At 36.9% G+C, this 21,592-nt stretch overlaps 1 protein-coding gene across 1 annotated transcript; it reads left to right on the top strand.

The window, feature by feature from the left end:
• Positions 1-8,159: 8,159 nt before the first annotated feature.
• LOC113278570 (caffeoylshikimate esterase-like) lies at positions 8,160-9,203 on the top strand. The gene has a single exon (XM_026527380.1). The coding sequence runs from the start codon at positions 8,160-8,162 to the stop codon at positions 9,201-9,203; it is 1,044 nt and encodes a 347-aa protein (XP_026383165.1).
• The last annotated feature ends 12,389 nt before the right edge of the window (positions 9,204-21,592 follow it).

Below are 21,592 nucleotides of genomic sequence, written 5' to 3'. Positions count from 1 at the left end.
ATGAGTACACTGGAATGAGAAAGAAATGAATTATATAAACTGACGCTAACATGAGAGGTTGGGCCGGGGCCGTAAGTCCCCGGTGATACCTAGTTTTGGTTATGAAAGAATATTTTTATATTTTTGATAATAAATTAAGTACCCCTCGTTCCTTTACAGAGGAAGAAAAAGTGAGGGTACTTAAATAATCCTCTCCATAATAATAATAAACCCTAAAAAGAAATTAGTTTCCCTAAGGCCTTGTTTGGTAAAATTTATGATTATAGATAATCATAAATTGTTAAATGATTTTGATATAATCATTTTTAAAATAAACTTTTTCAAACACTTTTTTTCAAATAATTGATTATCTTACAATGATAATCTCAAAAAGGAGAGGAAAGAGCAATGATCTAGAATATTTTATTTAATCTTATGTTGTTGTGTTTATCTCTCTCTTGATAGTATAGAGAAAATAAGAAGAGGAAAATTCAATTTGAGTTTCTTAAAAAAATTAATTGATTATAATAAATTTTTAAAGCAACTTTTTGCTGTTTATGGAAATAATGAGTTGTTTCAATTATGATTAAAATAAGTAATTATTATAATGGTTATTAAACGCATTTAGAATCCATTATAATCTGCATAATGGATTATGGGATGATAAATCCATTAAAATAATGGTTACCAAACATCCCCTAAGCTTGATAAGAACCCGTTCGACTCCTCTTTAAGTTTTATTTCTTGATTCTGTTGCGGGAGAAGGAGCCGAAGCCCGAAGGTATTACTATTACTGTGTTTTAATATTTTTGGGCATCTTTTGTTATATTTTGTTTTGCATCAGTGTTGTCATCAACAAGAATTTTCGATTGCTTAATGATGAGCTCATCATCCAAAGACAAGTACAACCAAGGGTTAGGTGAGGATGATGACCATTTGCCGTGTAAAATCCGAAGAATCTCATCTTTAATCACAAACCTCCCCGAGGACTGTCTAAGTCTTATATTTAAGTGTCTCACAACTATAAATCCCCTCAAAACTGTATCTGATCGTAATTCGTTTGGTTTAACTTGTCATCAATTTCTTCAAATTCAGAACAAAAATTGTCGATCCATAGAGTATACTAGTGTTACGAATTATGAAAAAACTAAAAGTCTTACCGTAGTTCTTGGTAAGTTGTTGAAACGATTCCAAGACCTCGAATATTTGTATCTAACAGGTCGCCCTAAAATAACAGTTTATGCTGCATCCAAGTCACAATTCTTCGGATCCGAAGTTCAAACACTGGACTTAGATTATTGCTCCAAGTATTCAAATAGTGAAAACTACAGCCACACCCATTTTCTCAGCTTCCACCACTGTCAAACCCACGCGTGTAAAAGTTCACGCGCGCACCCAAGATTGGCGTATAAATTCTGCCAAAACCCAAAATTTTCAAAATTCAGTTTTCTTTTTATTTTATTTCCAAGTTTAACCTCACTTTATGTTTTGAGATTTTGTATTGAGATTTTGTTCTGAGAGATTGAGATAGAGCCGGAGCGAGAGCTGAAGTATTGAATTATCGAGAGTTTTAGAAGGAGCTAATTGAGAGATTCAATTTACTCAACAAAGATAATCTGAAATTCAAGCTCAGGTTCGTTCGTTTTATCTTTGATTCTGATCTTGTTTAACTTGGATTCTGATCTTGTTTAATCTTGATTCGATTCTAGGTTTTAGTTTCTTTAAGATTATGATATATTATTCTAAGTTACAGAGTTTAATTTAGGTTTTCGAATCGATTTTTACATATTTTAAGCTTGTTTTTGAATTTACGATCAATGTAGATCTTTTCGATTCAATCTTTTAGTTTCGATTTCACAGAGTTCCAACTCCATTGCACTGTACTCATCTCTAAAGTTCTCCTGAAACTGCAACATGATTTAATAACACTCATCAGGGAAGGCATAACTTTATATGCATAACAGGTTATGCAGATACTCTAAACAATGCATAACTTTTCATGCAGTCAAAGTTACGCAGTTATGCATAGTTGTTTTTACTGCATAAGCAGTTATGCATAATAAGTTATGCAGTTCTGCATAGTTGATTTTACTGCATAACCATTTATGCATGAAAAGCTACGCAGTTATGCATAGTTGATTTTACTGCATAAGCAGTTATGCATGATAAGTTATGCAGTTCAGCATGTTTGCTTTTACTGCATAACCAGTTATGCATGATAAATTACGGAGTTCAGCATGTTTGTTTTTACTGCATACCAAGTTATGCATGATAAGTTACTCGGTTATGCATAGTTGTTTTTACTGCATAACCAGTTATGCATAATAAGCTACGCAGTTATGCATAGTTGATTTTACTGCATAAGCAGTTATGCATGATAAGCTACGCAGTTATGCATAGTTGATTTTACTGCATAACAAGTTATGCATGATAAGTTACGTAGTTATGCATAGTTGTTTTTACTGCATAGCAAGTTATGCATAACAAGTTATGCAGTTCTGCATAGTTGATTTTACTGCATAACCGGTTATGCATAGTAAGCTACACAGTTCAGCATGTTTGCTTTTATTGCATAACAAGTTATGCATAATAAGTTACACAGTTATGCATAGTTGTTTATACTGCATAAGCAGTTATGCATAATAAGTTATGCAGTTCTGCATAGTTGATTTTACTGCATAACCAGTTATGCATAATAAGCTATGCAGTTATGCATAGTTGATTTTACTGCATAAGCAGTTATGCACATTATTTTTCCTGCGTAACATATGTTATTTAAAAGTAAAACACATGACATATTATGCATAACTTGTTATGCACATTTTCTTTGTACTGCATAACTAGTTATGCATTTTTTTTTTTTGCATCCGCAGTGATTTATGATAAGCATAACCTTTGATGCATCTGCATAACTAGTTATATGCACTTTTTTTTGTACTGCATAACTGGTTATGCACATTTTCTTTGTACTGCATAACTAGTTTTTAACTGCATAACAAGTTATGCAGCATATTATTACTTCTGCATAACAAGTTATGCATCTAAATTTTAACTGCATAACAAGTTATGCATCTAAATTTTAACTTCATAACAAGTTAAAATTTAGCTGCATAACTTTTTTTCTGTTTCTTCGACTTGATTTTTTCTTCTTCGTCTTTTAGGTCATCAACATTAAAAACAAAAATTAAAATCGAAAAAAAAATCAAATCTAATGAATGCATGCAACAATACCATCGATTAAACTGGATTTAGTACCTGATTTCTTCTTTTCGATTTCTGAAGACGTGTTCTTGTTGGTGTTTCATCCATTTTTGTTGAACTGTATTCTAGGGTTTAGTAATGATTTATTTCTTTGAATCATCGATTTTAAATGATTTATTTCTTTAAATTATGGAGAAAAAAATCTTTGCAGGTTCATTACAGAGATTAATGGAGGAATAGGGAAAGAAACTGGCGGAGAAAAAAAAATTATGCCCAAAAACGATGAAGGGTAATAGAGTCTTTCAGTACGTTTTAAATATTTTTAAATAATTATGGGTGCGACTGTATCAGAAATTAATTGTGGGCCTGGCGGTAAGAAAATAAATTTTTTGGCCTGCGCCTAAAATTCGCATTCAATATCGAATTGTCTTTAATGTTTTCTTGGTTCCCTCTTTTGGTAGATGTAAGTTTGAAAGGTTGTGATATTACTGATGAAGGCTTAAAGGCCCTGGCAAAATGTTGTTCCTCCTTAGAGGTGGTTAACCTCTCATGGTGTGACTTGATTACTGATTCAGGAATAAGTTTTCGCTTACGGAACTACCGCGAATTGGATTCACTTAACATCGGCTTCCGTAGCAAGATAACGGGTATTGGCTTTCTAGGGTGTCCACAGACATTAACCTGGCTCGAAGAAAATGGGAGCAAACTTACACCAGAGGGGATTAAAGCAATTGTTAGGGTGGTGGGCTTGAATATCTTGAACTCTCAGCACGGACTAAATTGTCCTGGGTTGGAGAAGAATCTGGGACTATGACTATGAATACTGAAGCAGTTTTGATGATTTTAAAAGGTTGCCCTTCTTTACGGGAACTGAAAGTATCAGGTTTCGTGGAGGTAATAAAGCCAGAAGGCTGGGAAGCTATCCTTCGGAATTGCAAACGTTTGAAAGTCCTTCAGGTGTATGCGTGCTGTTCGTTTGGTGATCGAGATCGGAAAGCTTTGATGGATGGGTGTAAGAAGTTTTCCATACTAATCGCAAACGATGATAACAGTTGTGGCAGCTCTGATGATCATGAGCCTTTCTAGCACGAAAAACCCGATGTGATGTGTCTTATCAGTGAGCTATGAGTGCTTGAGTTTTCAAGCGCAAAAAGCCGAAGTGATTTGTTATCTCAGTGGTATTTTATGGTGAAACAATCATGTCTAATATGGAGAATGCAAAGAAAGACAGAGCGGGAGAGTTACCGTAGTTCATTTTCGATTTAGTTTAATTTAATTATGCAGAATGTGCAAAGCTTAGAAAGTTAGAAATTTGCAAAATTTAATTTCAATATAATGCTATTTGTGATTTCTAATAACATTCAGTTTCCTGTTAGGATCTTAGTCTCCACAATTCCTTTGTAAAGAGCAGGTGCATTATCCAATTCCATGATGAACTTGATTAATCCACAATAATGAACGAATACAAATATCATACTGCCTTCATCGATGGTTCCTGCAAGTTAAAATATCATTAAACTTATTCTACCGAAATTCGAACGCATTGTATTAAACATAGTTAAAATATCATAAATCTTCTATAATACCCAGAAAGTGAAGAAAAATAGAACATGTGGTTCATATATATAACACATAACTGAAAATCCATTAAAAAGCCGTTTGGTAGCACTATCATGATTAAACACAGATAAATATAAAATGAGAAAGCCATAGCCATAACAGAAGCAGCCAAGATATTCCACTAGACAACTACCCACTAGAGAGATCCAGATGATATTCGATTATCACCACCGCGGAGGCGAAGGACAAGATGAAGAGTAACTCCTTCTGAATACTGTAATCTGCAAGAGTCCTTTTATCTTCCAACTGTTTACAGAAAAAAATAATCTCTGCTGATCGGGTGGAATCCCCTGATTGTCTTGAATTTTCCATCGACATTGTCAATTGTATCAGAACCCTGAAAACAAGTTTTAGATAATATAGACAGTCATCTCCTTCCCCAACTTGACGAATCGCATGGTATTTGTTCTATTGACGCATCATCCAAATCTCTGTCATATCAACTTTCAGTGGTAGGATAACAGTCCACAAATTAGGATTTGATTCAGAGAGTCCGAGAAGTGAGAAACAGCTACCACGTCCAAGGAAGGGATGCATGTGCGCAAATAGCAATAAGTATTTTTCATGTTGACGGATATATCTGACATAAGGCTTAGAAAGTACATGGGATATTTACCAAAACTTGTAGTTTTTGCCTCTCCTATTTGTGACAGTTTTTGTGCATTACACATCGATTGGATTTATGTTTATAGGAAGGTAAAAAGTATAAAATAGATAGAAGAACAAACGTTACAATCATGGAAGAAAATAGAATTTATTAACATGCATGGCAGGATTAATAAGAACTGAAGTGCTGAAGTTTTAAGCTCTGGTCATGAGAAATGATTGTATGGGAGCCCAGAAAGGAGAGGAACATCAGGATTCATGGAGGAAGACAAAAGACGAAAGAAGAGATAATTACTATGGCGAAACAAAAGATTTAGTGTAGAAAGATTGCATATAACAAAGAGTTGGATCCAGGATACTTCAGTCTACAACCAGCAACTCGCTGCATCAGTTCGAGTTTATCAAATATCCAATGAAGCGTGTATTCTTTGTTCTCCTAATAAAGATGTATGCAATTTCGAATCAGACATGCATGTATAGTTGATGACAACTGATCATATGATTATCTACAGGGGGTGTACAGTCGCAACTACGACCTCAATATTAGAACCTCAATATTAGAAAATTGATAAACAATGCAGAAGTTCAATTTGAAGTTAAATATTGCTCATCTATTATAATTAAAATATCAAAAAAAAAACATATATAATAATGCATCAGAAAAAAACATATATAAAAAATAATAATTAAACGCTTAGCTTAATGAGTCGAGCGTAAAAATAACTAGCCGAGTCAAATCTATCTCCAGCAAGATAAGCATCCAAACTAATACAGGACCTCTTTTAATAGTATCTTCCCTACATCATAGATTTTTTTATCACAAAGAACCCTTCAACCCCACAGCAGCACCAAGAGAAGCAGCGATAGCAGGGGCGGAGCTATTAAGGAGGTGGGTGGGTCATTGGAATCACCCAAGTTTTCAGAAAGTATCAAACATGTACTAGCAGTTTAGATAGTCAAGTATCAAACATGTACTAGTAGTTTAGGTAGTCTGTGATTTTCAGGCGACTTCTAATGAAGCAAAAAAAGGGATAAAACAATTATTCGAGAATTGCGAACAGGGAAATGATAGTGTATCTACAAAGGTTGGTGGGAATCCTATTCCTAAAAGAATAAAGGTAAAATCCTAAACCCATCAAAAGTTTTGGATTCCCTTATTTTTTGGAAATCCCATTTCTAACCGCTCTCTAATTCCTAAGTATTTCGCTTGTCACCCAGGTGACACGGGTTTGACCCCCAGCTGGCGGCAGCCGCGTTATCTTTTTATTTTTGCCGTTTTTAGAACTCATCATTCAAAACATCAAGGTCAGCAGGGAGAGTTTGTAACTCAATTGGGGATATTAAGTAAGGTGGTTGAACGCTGATCCCGGTGATCTAACTCCGGTGAACAGTCATTTTATCCAATTTGGAACAATTTTTTCTTGGCATGCAGCAGCATTATCCGTAAATCTCAGCATTATCATTTTTCAGAATATTCTGTTTGGTAGCATTCATATGTATGTAATTAAAGATCGGTGCGATGTATAGAGTTGTTTACTGCCAAAGAAACTCAGCCAGTAGTGTTCAACAGAGAGACCTTTCAAGAATTTTGATTGTCTTGCACAGAAGAAACTCTACTGACAACTATTACTCAAAATTAGTGTGGGTGAGGTGTGCGCCATTATGTTTTTCATAGCGAGGTGCTTCCTTGCTGGTGCCACTAAGATTCTATGAATGATTTTTGAAAATATACAGTTCTGATATCTACTCTCTCTACATTTGTATTATCATGAAAATTCTATGATCTGACGGTGGGATTGATCTTACTATTCCTTCAAACATTAAGTCAGCTGTCAGGAAATTCGTATACATGATTCTTTCCATCCAGGCGAGTTATTATGATCCATCATCGTTACATAGTCTGACAATAAGAAGTTGATGATATGTCCTTGATAATAGATCATGTTGAATCAAAGAATGTCCATCCTTACTTACAGTTTTAACGTCATAAGCTACTTCCCAAGGGATCGAGTCTATATGCTTAGTAGATTACATTGATTACATACTACCATGTCTTTGATTTCGAATGTCATTTTAGGTAATACTAATCGACTTGCTAAGTTCTAAAACTTTTTACAAATTTCAATTTTTTCGTGTGCATTTATTTTTCATCCAAACAAGATAGGTATTTAAGCAAAGATACAAGCGTCTCATGCTCGAATTCGTTGTTCTCATCTTAACAGTCACAATGACACGTGAAGAAAAAAAACACGTTTAACTGCACTCGCTCATACGTCCGAAACCTCTCCCATTGGCTCAGTTTGTCTTTCCAAGTTAAACAATCCCTTAATTGAACTGGGTCATAACATTCATCAGCAAGTAAATTCCCTAAAACAGAAACCCGTTCTATTTAGAACTCCTCGACTCCTTTAAAATTTGTATCCCACCTGTTACGGAAGAAAAGAAGCCAAAGGTATTATTTTGAGCTTTAGTACTTCAATTATTTTTAGTTGAAGAGATATTTCACGTTGTTTAAGGGTGGGTTTCTTATCGATTGGCAAGTACAAAAAAAAAGTCCGTAAAAAATCCATAGTTTAGGCTATGTTTCCTTTTTATATTTATTTCTTAGTTTTATTGCTTTCCTTTTTCTAGTATTTTGAAGCCTATATAAGGCCTGGCACTGTAGAAAAAATTCACAACTATTATTTCCTTTATCATAGCATTATTTTTTGTTAGATCTTAGATTTTTGTTAGATCTTAGATTTAATACAAAGATGGATATAGAGTACCGAGAGGAGTACATAACGAATTCAAGAGGAGTTCAGCTATTTAGTTGTAGGTGGTTACCTTTTTCTTCTCCAAAGGCCCTTGTCTTTCTCTGCCATGGTTATGGCATGGAATGCAGTGCTTCCATGAAAGATTGTGGGACAAGGCTAGCATCTGCAGGATATGGGGTGATAGGTATTGATTACGAAGGACATGGACGGTCAAGAGGTGCCCGTTGTTATATTGAAAAGTTCAGCAACATTGTAAGCGATTGCAGCCACTTTTTCAAATCAGTGTGTGATCAGGAAGAATACAAGGACATAGCAAGGTTGTTATATGGAGAATCGATGGGAGGAGCAGTTGCACTACTAATCCATAAAAAAGACCCGAATTACTGGAATGGTGCTGTTCTTGTCGCACCCATGTGTAAGATATCAGAGAAGCTGAAACCGCACCCGATGGTGGTTAACATGTTGACACGAATAGATATTATACCTAAATGGAAAATTGTCCCCACGAAAAATGTTATTGATTCTGCCTTTAAAGACCCAATTAAACGCGAAGAGGTGAGGAACAACAAACTGATATATCAAGACAAACCTAGGCTTAAAACAGCTCTAGAGATGCTCAGGACAAGCATGAGCCTTGAAGACACCTTAAATGAGGTAACATTACCATTCTTTGTGCTGCACGGAGAAGCAGACATAGTAACAGATCCAGAAGTGAGTAAAGCATTGTACGTGCAAGCAGTTAGTAAAGACAAGACTTTTAAGTTATATCCAGGAATGTGGCATGCTCTCACATCTGGAGAGCCCGACCACAACATTGAGATTGTCTTTTCGGACATCTTCTCTTGGCTCGACAAACGTATTGTTGACTTCAGTACTACTACCACCACTGCTGCTGTTGGCCCAGTTCATCAGAACTCTAAGAATCCTCCGACGTCTGAGCATCCCTTGGAAATCATTCAAGTAGACAAGCAACAACAAAAGACACGAAGATATCTTTGTGGGTGGAAAGGAGAACGAATGCACAATCATTCAGAAATGTAGCCGGCTTTCTCATTTAGCATACGCATTTTAAAGTCCCAATTCCATGTCTTCTGATGTTTGAAAAGGCTAGCTAATAAAACATAGATTATTTGTTGATGATGGCATAGCAGTAGCAGCTCCACTAATTCCATGTCTTCTACTGTTTAATCAAGGTCGATTATTATTTTTCTAGTTTTCTTGAGTAAATAACTTCGAGATGTTGAGTTAAAATACATGTGTTTTTGGAGAAAATTTTTGATAGGGACAAATTGTGGGGGACCAATCACAAGGCGACACATTTTCTTCTTTATTTGGACAGTTTCCAGCTAATTTTGATCATGATTTTAGATTCCCAAACTACCCCTCCATTAATATCAAAATAAATCTCGTTAAGTATTTAAAAATAATAACTAACCTGAATGCAAACACATCCTATATGGAAAGAAAAAAACATGATCTCACGTGATATCTCATAATGGCAGTCAAACATGTTCTAGCACTGTCTGGTGCATTTCTTTTCTTTTTCCTAATAATGGCAGTCAAACTCTGTAATCAGAAATTGATTTATCAACATATACCTTTATCACCTTACATGTAATCTTTTCGAATTTCTATTCCAATGCTTTTTTTCGCAAGAATCGCAGTAGTGTTTTTTTTTTAAATGAAAGATTATGTTGAAAGAAAAATAAATATAATCAAGAACAAAGAATTACATGAGTCATCCAGACAAATGAAAACATTGAAACTGGAAACAAACTAATACAACGTAGGTGTATAACATACACTAACTTACTTTTCTTAATTTTGAAAGAACTACTTTGATTTTATACCACCACCATCATCCCACGTTTTTCTTAATTTAGCTAACTGCTAGGTTTTATGTACGATGGAGCATATATTTGGAGATCTCATGAATTTGCTTCCAATATATATTGTAGTTAAGATGATTAATATCTTCTCCTTTAATACATTCCGTCGGTCTTTAAGTTGTTACCTTAATTAAGGAGAATAAATATCGGTAGATAATAAGATTGCTAAGATTTAAAATGAAGGGCAAATTAGGAACATAAAATCATAGCGTCAATCAGCTGGAAACTGTCCAAATAAAGATGAAAATGTGTCGCCTTGTGATCTACAAGACTTACAATTGCAAGAAGATACATATCCAAGTCGAATAGAGAAAAGTTTGGAGATATACAAAGTAATATTTTCTTACTTCATCAACATATTGAAGTTGTTCAAGAGGGTAGTCAAGACAACAATTCAACAGTCCAAGTTCAACCGTTAGAAACTCAAATTGAATATTGGCATCAAGTTCAAAATGAGTTTGGGGGGAAAAAAGCAAGATCGGAGTACTACTAGAGATGGACATAAATACAAAGCATCATCATGTAATGGTAAACAAAACAAGATCAAGGAACAATATTATGGCACTGAAGGATACAAATGGACATTGGTGCACATCACGAAGTGAGTTGGAAAATTTACTAACTGAGAATTATGGGACTCTACACACAACCAGTATGCCAGTAAGAAATAACTAACTTCTACAATGTATACCAACTACCATCACTGAAGAAGATAATATGTCTTTGATGCGTGTGCCAGATGAGGTGGAAATTTACAAAGCTTTGAAAAGCATGATGTCGTGGAAGGCTCCGGGACCCGATGGGTTTCTACCTGGATTTTTCAAGACCCATTGGAGTATCGTCGGGAAAGATGTTATTCATACAGTGCAGCAGCAATTCTTCCGTACGGGTTTCTTACTCAAGAGTTTAAATCTACAAATGTTTCTTTAATCCGGAAGACAAAAACAAACAGTATCCTTCAGATTTAAGATCGATTTCTCTTTGCAATACGTCTTATAAAATAATTTCCAAAATTATGTCTTTCTGAATGAAGAAATTGATGTCCAAGATCATATCTCCACTTCAAGCAGCGTACGTCCCTTGAAGACAAATCACAGATAATATACAACTAGCTCAAGAGATTATGCATACTATGAAGGATAAGAAGGTGAATGAAAAGTTCTTAGCTTTATAACTGGACATGTCTAAATCCTTTGACAGGCTTGAGTGGTCTTTCATCAAGGATGTAATGATTCAAATGGGTTTCTGTCTTGAGTGGTGCAATCTTATCATGCAATGTATCACAACTACTAAAATCTCAATTTTACTGAATGGAGCTCCATGTGCTGCTTATCAACCATCAAGGGGTATTCGACAGGGTGATCCTTTATCACCCTATTTATTCATCGTTGCAATGGAGGCGTTCTCTAGGAAATTATTTCTAGTTGAGCAACAACAACAGATTGAAGGTATCAAGATAGCACCAACAGCTCCTTCCATCTCCCATCTTTTTTTTCTCGGATGATTGTCTTCTATTTTTGAAAGTTGATCTCCACAATGTGAACAACGTACTGAAGATAATCACAGACTTTGGTAATGCATCAGGGAAAATGGTAAACTTCAACAAATCATGTGTGCATTTTAGTATTAACATGCCTCCAAGATTTTGCAGATTATTAACAAGAAGGTTTAAAATTCCAAATATGCAAGCTAATGAAAGATACTTGGGAATACCTCTCATCATTGGAAAAAAAAAGAAGGAAAACTTTTCGCATATATTGGACAGAGTAAATAACCTTCTTAATGCATGGGATGGTAAAACTATGTCTCATAGTGGAAAGTCCCTCATAGTTAAAACTGTGACGAACATAATACCAACCTACTCAACGAGCTGTTTTCAAATCCCATTTGAGATTCTAAATAAGATAGAGGCAGCTCAAAGGATGTTCTGGTGGGGTTTTAAAGACAAAAAAAGGTACATATATCATATCCTGGAAACACTTAATGCGACATAAGAATTGTGGAGGACAAGGATTCAGAAATCTAAGGATTTTGAATCAGGAAATTTTAGTGTGTGCTGCCTGGAGAATCTTCACCAACACAGATAAGCAATGGGGAAAAGCTTTGAAAGCAAAATACTTTCCTTGTACAAGTATCCTTCATTCTAACATTAAGAAAAACTGTTCTTGGGATTGGAGTGGTATTCAAAGAAGATTACCTTCATAAGACATAATAGTCAGTGGAGGTTAGGTAAAGGAACGGAGATAAAGATATGGCTGGATATATGGGTGTTGGGTTTAGAACATCCCCCACAACCAAGATATGGAATTGCAAATAGTGAATCTTATATATGGGTGCATGAGCTAATAATCCAGGATCGTAGAGAATGGAATTCTGCTCTGGTGAAGCACTTGTTTGATTCTGCAACAACTGATAAAATTCTAAGTATGAGGATACCTAATTCTGCAGAAGATAAGTTAGTTTGGAAACTAACTAATAATGGAAATTTTACACTGAAGTCAGCTTATTGATGAGTGCCAAATATTGTATATATTATCCCTTTTTGTTGGCATTTTAACTCATCTTTTGTGCATTAATTCTACATTTTATCCCATATTCTGTATTTTCATTGTTTTCAAGAATAAATATTTTTATTAATTAATTTTGCATTTTTAGGTAGTAAATAAAGTTCGGATGAGTCGTGGAGCGAGAAGAGCAGAAAAGTAGTGAAAAGCCGGGAGAAATTACGCAAGGAAGCCGCGAAGAATGGTGCGCACAACCTCATTTTCTACACACAAAAGCGCCTCCGTTCTCAGCCATCAGATCAGTTCTCGGGAGCATCCGACGGTCGCTCCTTCATAGAGCATCAAAATCGGAAGTCTCTGCCAAGCACCACAGCGCTGAAATTCCAAGCCTTCAGATTAGATGGTAGTTGAATCCAACGGTCGTTCCTATGCCCGTGCATCAAATCCCGATGATTCCGCCTTACACTACAATACCTAACTCCATCTGGTGCCGTTAACTTCGTTGCACCTCAGAATCCGACGGTCGCTTCACATCCTTCCATCTATCCGTTCGATTCCAATCAGATCCAATGATCCAACATCTCAGATTCGCCAACATCTAAATTTGAGGTCTCCGCCTCACACCATAGCAACACATACCCTTTTCCTAACCAAACAACCCCTAATCCTAATCCCATCGAGCTCTTCTTCCCCTTCTTCCCAAAAAAATTGCAGAGCTCTGCAACACCACCTCCCCTCTCTGCCATGCCGCCAACACCATCACCTCCACAGTTCTGCCACCACCACCAGTTCCATCACTGCCACTACCATCTCCAACACCCGACAACGCCCTAGCCTAGCTATTTTCTTCATCTCACAACCTCTGAAACCCTAGGTTTTGGGGTGAGTAAAATAGCTAGAAATTAGGGGACAATAGGAGCAGGAAGAGCATCAGAGGGACATCAAGAAGCATGGGTCGAGCAAATTTTGGAGTTTGGAAGCTAAATTTTGGGTAATTAGCTAAACCCTATTTGTACTGTGTATTGAAGATATTTGGGGAAAATGGGTGTAAACCCTAATTTGCTAATTTGGGAATAAATAGAACTGATGTATGAGATGTAAAACTTGTTCTTGGACTAGCCAAGTTTCCACCCAATTTGGGTTAGCCTAATTTCAATTGTTCACTGTTAGTGTCTTGTTACTGTTAATGTGCAATGTGCAATTTTCAATTGTTCCTGTTAGTGTCTTGTTCCTGTTAAATGTGCTCTTGTTAATGCACTGTTAATGTTAATGTGTGATGTTCCTGTTGTTAGTTAGACTCATTGTTGTGTCACTGTGAATGCCATGTTTAGTGTAATGTTTGTCATGTTCTAAACCACCCTGCTAGGTACTTGATGAATCTCTAATGTCTTATTGCATAGTACATTGACCACATTGCTCTAGAAGGCTAAACAAGTTTAGGAAAAACTTGAACTTAGCTCATCATCACCTCACTTTCACAATGTATGCCAAGTATACTTTGTAGTTAGGTTCATGAGCTGCTGATAAGCTGCAACTCAAGCTGAATTCATAATCCCTTGACTAGTTGTGCTGTAGAAAGACAATTAGTGCTTTGAAAATAATACCATAGTTGTGTTTAACTTTCTATAGGAGAATGCATATTAGAAGTTAGAGTGGAATGAATGCCCTAGTTTGCCATCAACCTTCCCTGTCATCCACAATTCCTTCTTCAACTGTTTAGTTTTGCTTTTCTTGCTTTGTATTGTTTTGCCTTGCTTGCTTCTTTCATGCCCTGCAACTCTCCTGTTTTGCAATTTTGTTCACTGCTTGAGCAGCTGCAGCTGCTGCTGCAGTTCTGTTGCTACTGCACTGCTGTGCATTTTCTGCTGCATTGCCACCTTTTCTGTTGCTGCTGTAGCTTCTTCAGCTGCTGCTGCCTTTCTTGCACTGCTGCCCCCCCTTCCTCTCCTGCAGCCAAGCCACTTCTTCTGCTACTGCTAGCATCTGCTCTGCTGTGCATTCAAGCCCAAGGTTCATTTCCAAAAGCCCAGAACACAATTTGAGCCCAACTGTAAGACCAATACTAAGGCCCATTCCATTAAAGCTCAAAGCCCAGTTTGGGTTAAGGTTGAAGGCCCAATCCAAATCAACTGTGGGTTTAACCCAAAGCTCAATCAAAGGCCCAAAGCCCATTTGCACTTCAAATATAACTGAGCCCAAGCTCAGTTCATTTTATTTTTAACAAACCCACTAAGCCCAATTCATTCAAAGGGCATTCAAACCCAATAGTACATTAAGCCCAACACTTCCAAAGGGCTTCCAAGCCCAAAGAAAAACTAGGAACCCAATTAGCTAAAACACTTCCGAAACACACCCGATCTCTGTGGATCGACCCGTACTTGCACGAGCTACAACTGACAACCGTGCACTTGCGGTATTACTGTAGGCCCGTTTCCATCGCATCATTTCTATACGCTTTCCCGGACCTGCCAAGTTTTTGGCGCCGCTGCCGGGGATTGGTGCTGTGTTTTATCTGTGTTTTCTTAGCTATTTTGTATTTCATTTCATAGCATTTGCATCTGCATCTGCTTCATTTCATTTGCTGTTGGACCTGCTGATTCTGAACCTGTTTTTCCTCTGCTGGGACGCCACCAAGGAAAAGAACCAAAACCCAACTGGGTTTTTGCAACAATATCAGAGCAGCTGGGCTGTGCTAAAAAGGTAAGCCTAAACCCATTCATTGAGAGAACCCAACCTGTGGGCTTCCAAATTATTTAATTGTGGGCTTGTAATAATTAACCCAATTTTTTGGGCTTTTTATTTTTCTATTTTGGGTTTGTAATAATTTATTTTTGGGCTTGTTGTTTAATTTGTGGGCTTGTATTTATTTTGTGTGGGCTTGTTTAAATTTTTCCTCTGGACTTATATTTTGGACTCTGGGCTTAAACCCAGCTGAGCTAATAACTGACTGTGGACTTGTAAGTGGACCTCGAAACCAAAGTTTTAAAACAAACGTCGGGCCTTAACCAACTGGGCCAAATTAAACTTTCAAAATTAAAACTTGGATTTTCGTGGGCCGCAGCCTTCCATCCATTAGAGGCTTGCACAGTGGGCTAGCTCCCGTTTCAAAAAAACCAAATTTTATTTTCTTAATTTTATTTTATTTTCTTTTTTTAAAAAAAAAAAAAAAAAAAAAAAATTAAAAATTAAAAATTTTCTACTTTGCTCCCAATTTTAAAACCAAATTTTTACTTGCTCCCATCTTAAACCAAAATTTTTATTTTTACTCCCATTTTAAACCAAATTTTCAAATATATCCCACCAAAACCAAAATTTTCCCAAAATCGAAACCCTTTAAAAACCAAATTCTGAGCTTTGTAACATAGTTACTTAGATTTTGAGCCAATCATGTCTGGATTTTGGTATGCTCCTGGGGATGGAAATAAAACTCTTAGAGAAATGGCTTATGGGCATCTGCCACGTTATGAACCTTCCACGGACCATGATGTCAATAGTCATAGGCATTATTATGGACATTTTCAAAGTCCCGAGCCGCAATACATGAACCCTAATGACTATTCATACATGCATCATTCGCCACAACGTGAAAATGAACATTTTGCTAGTACCTCACTCACCCAATCATCACTTATGGATCAAATAGAAGCTCGAATCACAGCTTTAGAAATGCAAGCACATGAGGAATCTGTCACATCTAATTTTCTTAGGCAACCTGAAATCTATGCATGTCCCGCATGTGGTAGTTTAGACCACCCTGTTGAGCATTGTCATATTTTGCATAATTTTAGGCAATCTAGAGAAAATCCAAGGTATGAACCCAAGAATTGTGAGAATGGTAGTCATTGGGACCCATAATCAATCCTTTGAGGGTTGTGATCAATCTTTTTTAAACCTAATGACCATGCCACATGTACCAATCACCACAATTTGAACAGAAGAATTTGTACTCCCATGAATTTAGACTCCACCACAGAAACTTTCGACTCAGGAGCAAAACTATAGATCTATCATCACGAATTAAGGCACATTTAGATCAGATTTTGCTTCACCTACAAAAGGAGGAAATTCATGAGGAAATGTATGTTGTCCCTAATGAAGTGTCTAGTCCCATCCATGTAAATGAAATGATTATGAACCTAATTTAGAGAAACATGAATCGACTAATGACACCACCACTTTTAATGAGGACCAATATGCATGCTACCATGATGATGATTATGATGATTATGATGATATGTTAGAAGAACATGAAAATATTATGGAACCTGTTGGTTCAATAACATATGGCTTCTCGCCCTCGACCTTCATGAATGTTGTTTTTTCTAATACTCATTGTGATTCATATGATTTTGATATTGACATGGGATTCGTACAATATTCTGTGAAGATGAACATGACATAGGAATAGTTGAATCTTCTGTAGACACTAATATGCATGAAAATATATGTGATGTGTCTGATTCTCTACCTAGGTCACATTGTGACATTTTCCTGATTTGCCGATGCATGAGAATAAATTTGTTGATGATGTTGATGATTCTGAGTGTGAACTTGCCAATGTGATGATGATTGTGAGCATGATGTGACATGTGTAGATGAGTTAGAAGGTTTTTGATTTGATAATGATATGCCTATTCTTCTACCTAAGTCACAATCTGTTGGCCTTCCACCCAACCTAGATTTGGTTTGTACCAATATTGTAAAACCAATTTTCTGAAAATTCCTAACCTAGGTTTGGAACTGTGTGCTTCCCAAGTCCTCTTGGACTATTTTGCTTCCAAATATAATACATTTGAGGAACCACAGTTGGAAATAGCATGTTTGCCCGTCCCTAGCACAGTTCATTTCGAGCTAGACCTTTTGCATGATGAACCCCCGAAACTGCGCGATTTTGTTTTCAAAACTATATCTTCTGTAAAATCCAGGTTTGGGGGTAGCTCATTTTGTTTCACATTTCACGTTTCTTTTCTGTATTATTATTGTGTGAAGCTGTTGAAATGTCTACACTTCGTCTTTTGGGTTGATCCTCAACTCTTTAGATTGTTAGTGTATGGTGAATTTTTTGTATATAATCCAGTAGATAAAATTTTAAAAAAAACCCTTTTGTTCCTTTTGATATATTTTGCTAATCCAATATGATCTCGGCTGAGATATGTCGGATTTTTGCCTTGAATAACGGAGTTTTAATTCTGCTTTCGCCGAAATCGGGTATTCTCTCTCCTTTTACTCTACTCAGCATGTCCTCTTCCATATTGTTTTATAATTCTTTCCATGTTTTGAAACATTGAGGACAATGTTTAGTTTAGGTTTGGGGGTATAGAGTAGATACCACGATAATTGCCATAATTGAAAACGAACTCCTTCTTCTTTTTGAAAAAATTGAAAAATTCCAAAAAAAAAATTAAAAAAATCAAAATTCAAAAAAATTAAAAAAAAAAAATTAAAAAAAATGGAGCTCATTTACCTTGAAATGTTGACTCTTGTGCAAATATGTATTATTATTAGGAGTCTTAGTCTAGATATTTAGGCACCCTGATTCTAGCACAATTCACATAGTGATAAGAAATTTGCACGCGCACGATCTACCAATACATGTATGGCCTCGATCTTCAAGGTGTTGGATAGGAAGTTACGATTGCCAATCACTTTAGAATACTGAACGAAACTTGACTAGCTTGTTCTTTGGTTGGTTGGGATAGAAGGTGGAGGTTACATTAAGAAAGACAACCATCGAATTTAACTGGGTGCATCAAAAAGGGCTACCTCTTGCAAAGTGTCATGTAATCTTTTGTTTCTTTTTTGTTATATCAAAAGTGCTACCATATGTAAAAAAAAAAAAAAAAAAAAAAAAAAAAATGTATATATTCAGAAAAAAAAAATATATCAGAAAAATACCAAAAAAATCAAGTATTTATCAATTCCATCATCTCTTGTTCCAAAAATAAAAAGAGATTTGTCAATGTAAATAAGAGTCATGTAAATAGTCATCTTTTGTTGTTTCTTTTGTAATAAGCAAGGAAGGGTGTATGCCATTGATGTACAACGCGAGAAATTGTGAAATACCTCCAACTCATTCACAATTCTCGTAAAGTCCGGACAGCTAGCTAGATTTCGACCTCAGTTCTTAGCCTGAGAAACTATCTCTTGGTTATTAGTAGTCATAACTTCAGATCTTTCTTTACACATGTGTAGATACACTTTACACTCTTATCACATGTCCTTATTTGTTATCAGTGCTAGGATTGTGCCTTCGATAGCTAGATTGACATCTCCATTTTGCTGTGAGCTTAAACTGTTTTGCACATGTCACATTTGACGGAATATGAGCTTATATTTTGTCCTTAGGTTTTGTAGGCACACCTCTGGTAAACCTTCACGAGACTTCAACTCGTCCACTAGGGACACTTAGTGCTTTAAAAGGCTTATTGCATACGCTAAATGCATTCGAGAGACCAGCGACAGTGGTATAGTTAGGATTTCCTTAGTTCTGTTTTACTTGAGGACAAGTAAAATTCAGGTTTGGGGGTATTTGATGAGTGCCAAATATTGTATATATTTATCCCTTTTTGTTGGCATTTTAACTCATCTTTTGTGCATTAATTCTACATTTTATCCCATATTCTGTATTTTCATTGTTTTCAAGAATAAATATTTTTATTAATTAATTTTGCATTTTTAGGTAGTAAATAAAGTTCGGATGAGTCGTGGAGCGAGAAGAGCAGAAAAGTAGTGAAAAGCCGGGAGAAATTACGCAAGGAAGCCGCGAAGAATGGTGCGCACAACCTCATTTTCTACACACAAAAGCGCCTCCGTTCTCAGCCATCAGATCAGTTCTCGGGAGCATCCGACGGTCGCTCCTTCATAGAGCATCAAAATCGGAAGTCTCTGCCAAGCACCACAGCGCTGAAATTCCAAGCCTTCAGATTAGATGGTAGTTGAATCCAACGGTCGTTCCTATGCCCGTGCATCAAATCCCGATGATTCCGCCTTACACTACAGTACCTAACTCCATCTGGTGCCGTTAACTTCGTTGCACCTCAGAATCCGACGGTCGCTTCACACATCCTTCCATCTATCCGTTCGATTCCAATCAGATCCAATGATCCAACATCTCAGATTCGCCAACATCTAAATTTGAGGTCTCCGCCTCACACCATAGCAACACATACCCTTTTCCTAACCAAACAACCCCTAATCCTAATCCCATCGAGCTCTTCTTCCCCTTCTTCCCAAAAAAATTGCAGAGCTCTGCAACACCACCTCCCCTCTCTGCCATGCCGCCAACACCATCACCTCCACAGTTCTGCCACCACCACCAGTTCCATCACTGCCACTACCATCTCCAACACCCGACAACGCCCTAGCCTAGCTATTTTCTTCATCTCACAACCTCTGAAACCCTAGGTTTTGGGGTGAGTAAAATAGCTATAAATTAGGGGACAATAGGAGCAGGAAGAGCATCAGAGGGACATCAAGAAGCATGGGTCGAGCAAATTTTGGAGTTTGGAAGCTAAATTTTGGGTAATTAGCTAAACCCTATTTGTACTGTGTATTGAAGATATTTGGGGAAAATGGGTGTAAACCCTAATTTGCTAATTTGGGAATAAATAGAACTGATGTATGAGATGTAAAACTTGTTCTTGGACTAGCCAAGTTTCCACCCAATTTGGGTTAGACTAATTTCAATTGTTCACTGTTAGTGTCTTGTTACTTTTAGTGTGCAATGTGCAATTTTCAATTGTTCCTGTTAGTGTCTTGTTCCTGTTAAATGTGCTCTTGTTAATGCACTGTTAATGTTAATGTGTGATGTTCCTGTTGTTAGTTAGACTCATTGTTGTGTCACTGTGAATGCCATGTTTAGTGTAATGTTTGTCATGTTCTAAACCACCCTGCTAGGTACTTGATGAATCTCTAATGTCTTATTGCATAGTACATTGACCACATTGCTCTAGAAGGCTAAACAAGTTTAGGAAAAACTTGAACTTAGCTCATCATCACCTCACTTTCACAATGTATGCCAAGTATACTTTGTAGTTAGGTTCATGAGCTGCTGATAAGCTGTAACTCAAGCTGAATTCATAATCCCTTGACTAGTTGTGCTGTAGAAAGACAATTAGTGCTTTGGAAATAATACCATAGTTGTGTTTAACTTTCTATAGGAGAATGCATATTAGAAGTTAGAGTGGAATGAATGCCCTAGTTTGCCATCAACCTTCCCTGTCATCCACAATTCCTTCTTCAACTGTTTAGTTTTGCTTTTCTTGCTTTGTATTGTTTTGCCTTGCTTGCTTCTTTCATGCCCTGCAACTCTCCTGTTTTGCAATTTTGTTCACTGCTTGAGCAGCTGCAGCTGCTGCTGCAGTTCTGTTGCTACTGCACTGCTGTGCATTTTCTGCTGCATTGCCACCTTTTCTGTTGCTGCTGTAGCTTCTTCAGCTGCTGCTGCCTTTCTTGCACTGCTGCTGCCCCTTCCTCTCCTGCAGCCAAGCCACTTCTTCTGCTACTGCTAGCATCTGCTCTGCTGTGCATTCAAGCCCAAGGTTCATTTCCAAAAGCCCAGAACACAATTTGAGCCCAACTGTAAGACCAATACTAAGGCCCATTCCATTAAAGCTCAAAGCCCAGTTTGGGTTAAGGTTGAAGGCCCAATCCAAATCAACTGTGGGTTTAACCCAAAGCTCAATCAAAGGCCCAAAGCCCATTTGCACTTCAAAGATAACTGAGCCCAAGCGCAGTTCATTTTATTTTTAACAAACCCACTAAGCCCAATTCATTCAAAGGGCATTCAAACCCAATAGTACATTAAGCCCAACACTTCCAAAGGGCTTCCAAGCCCAAAGCAAAACTAGGAACCCAATTAGCTAAAACACTTCCGAAACACACCCGATCTCTGTGGATCGACCCGTACTTGCACGAGCTACAACTGACAACCGTGCACTTGCGGTATTACTGTAGGCCCGTTTCCATCGCATCATTTCTATACGCTTTCCCGGACCTGCCACTTATAACAAACTGTATGAACAAAGTTTGGGTGCAG

Source organism: Papaver somniferum, chromosome 5 (genome assembly GCF_003573695.1).
Source record: "Papaver somniferum cultivar HN1 chromosome 5, ASM357369v1, whole genome shotgun sequence".
Lineage (NCBI taxonomy): Eukaryota > Viridiplantae > Streptophyta > Magnoliopsida > Ranunculales > Papaveraceae > Papaver > Papaver somniferum.
This window is presented reverse-complemented; position numbering and strand designations above follow the sequence as displayed.